Source organism: Pseudochaenichthys georgianus, chromosome 9, assembly GCF_902827115.2.
Source record: "Pseudochaenichthys georgianus chromosome 9, fPseGeo1.2, whole genome shotgun sequence".
NCBI classification, from domain to species: Eukaryota; Metazoa; Chordata; class Actinopteri; order Perciformes; family Channichthyidae; genus Pseudochaenichthys; species Pseudochaenichthys georgianus.
In genome coordinates, this window is record NC_047511.1 from 29,730,759 (window position 1) to 29,733,030 (window position 2,272).

General features: G+C 47.9%; 1 protein-coding gene across 1 annotated transcript; it reads right to left on the minus strand.

Annotated features, from left to right (window-relative positions):
* Positions 1-372: 372 nt before the first annotated feature.
* foxb2 (forkhead box B2) lies at positions 373-1,332 on the minus strand. The gene has a single exon (XM_034092081.1). The coding sequence runs from the start codon at positions 1,330-1,332 to the stop codon at positions 373-375; it is 960 nt and encodes a 319-aa protein (XP_033947972.1).
* Between the last annotated feature and the right edge of the window lie 940 nt (positions 1,333-2,272).

The following is a 2,272-nucleotide window of genomic DNA, read 5'->3' on the forward strand; positions in this document are numbered from 1 at the left end:
GCCAGATTAAAATAGAATCAATAGAATAAGAGCAAACGATATATAAACAGAGTTGTTGGCTTGCATTGTAAATCATTTTAGATTGTTGTCTCCTAAATCAAAGACTTCTTTGGGTTCAGCGTATTTTTTCTGATTGTATTTATCAGTGCCACATTACAGTATGTGGTAAATGCCCTCACAAACTGTGCAAATAAATTATGATTTCAATCAACATGGGTCTAATGAAAAATGCATTTCACAGCACAATGTTACTTAGTTTTTACAACTCTCCCACAGCTGCACCACTGATAGGTCTATTCTGTCTTACTTTATGCAATAACAATGTCCTTCTTGTTTGCGTTACTTTTCAAAAATGACCCGCAAGTTACCCGGTTAGGACAGCAGGAGAGCCGGGTGAATCGGGTGTCCTTTCCCTTCAAGCAGGTCGCTTTTCTCCATCAGTGAGACCGCTGAGCAAAGCTGGGAAGGGCCACTCTGAAGCCCCGTCAAACTGGGAATGGGTCCCAGGGATGGGGTGGGTTTTATTGGCAGAGGTATGGCGGGAAGGGTTTGCCCGTTGGCATTGTGGTACAGGCCCTTCGCTGACACACTGAAGGGTGCATACTCAGATGATGCGGGGACGTGCACGCCACCCATGGACTCCGACAGCATCCCGACATGCGGCCACATGGAGTTGACCACGCTGCTGAGCTGAGGGGGCACCGGGTACCCCAGGTGATGCATGACAGAGGTGAGGGGGAGCCCGCTGGCCATCACACCCTTGTAGTCCCTTCCTATAATGTTCTCGATGGCGAATGGATGTTTAAACCCGCCGGACTGTGCGCACGTAATGCCCCCATAACCCTGAAAGTGGGGGATTCGACCCACGGTGCTTGCCGGGCCGGCTGGGTGCTCATGATGGCCGGATGATGTGCCGAGCTTGCTTCCCGGGTGGTGGTGGTGATGGTGAAAGTAATGCATCATCGGGGAGCTCTTGCAGGCCATTTGCTCAGCCCGAAGCACCTTGAAGCGCTTTCGTCTCCTCAGGAAGCTGCCGTTCTCAAACATGTCACCGCACTCCGGGTGTAGAGCCCAGAAGCTGCCTTTCCCGGGCTGATCGGGCCGCCGAGGGATCTTGATAAAGCAGTCGTTAAAGGACAGGTTGTGTCGCAGGGAATTCTGCCATCGTTGAGTATTCTCTCGATAATAAGGAAACCGGTCCATGATGAACTTATAAATGTCACTCAGTGGCAGCATCTTTTCGGATGAGTTTTGGATAGCCATCGCTGTCAGTGATATGTAGGAGTATGGAGGCTTCTGGTCGCTGTAAGAGTTCTTCCCAGGACGAGGCATGACTGGATACTGTTTTCTATAAGTTTAAATTGTTAAATAAAACAGCCTTTAAGATATATTTGAAGTGCTATATTTTAAGTAGCTAATTTTACAGTTTTAATTTCAGTCTCCATCTGACGAATCTGATCCAAAATGCTGTGCCATCTGATAAGAAGCTGTTAAATTGTTGTTATTTCTATACAGTAGCCTCGAGGCCCGCTGCTGTCAATTATGATCCGTGAGAGTCTCCTGCATCCTAGGAAAGTTTCTTATAAAGACTATCTTTCAATTTATGCTTTTGTCGTCGTGCGTACAAGTCAGTCTCTGTGCGTAAAAGTTAAGAGGTCCTCTCAGTTTCCTCCCGTTTTCTCTTCTCTTGAAGGATGTGAGGGGCCAGTTTGCTCCGCTGCCAGTGTGCGGTGTGTGCTCCTCTCCTCGTGTGCGATGCTCGCACTCGCCAAACGCCGTTTTTGTAAGACCCCCGCAGGTCGCTTGCTCTATTATCTGTTATCCAGACACTTAGGGGACACGTCAGGGGAGAGCAGAGAGGGGTGTGTGTGTGTGTGTGTGTGTGTGTGTGTGTGTGTGTGTGTGTGTGTGTGTGTGTGTGTGTGTGTGTGTGTGTGTGTGTGTGTGTGTGTGTGTGTGTGCGTGCGTGCGTGTGTGCGTGTGCGCGCGCGTGTGCGCGTGTGTTATGAGAGCGATGAATACAAATGAGGTGTAGTGGGTGGTTCATTTAAGACGCGTTTGCTTCTAATCTCCTGTTTGCCAATCAACGAGTCCTGCGTATCACTGTGACAGAGAGTAACTGATTTTAACCTAAATTTGTTTAAAGGGACGACACAATATCTTTCAGCATGTTGCTTAATCTATAGCTACAAGCCTGCACCTGACCTTTGAACTCTGTCTACAAAACCTCTCAATTCAATTTTCAATTTGAATGGGATCTGCATGTTATGAT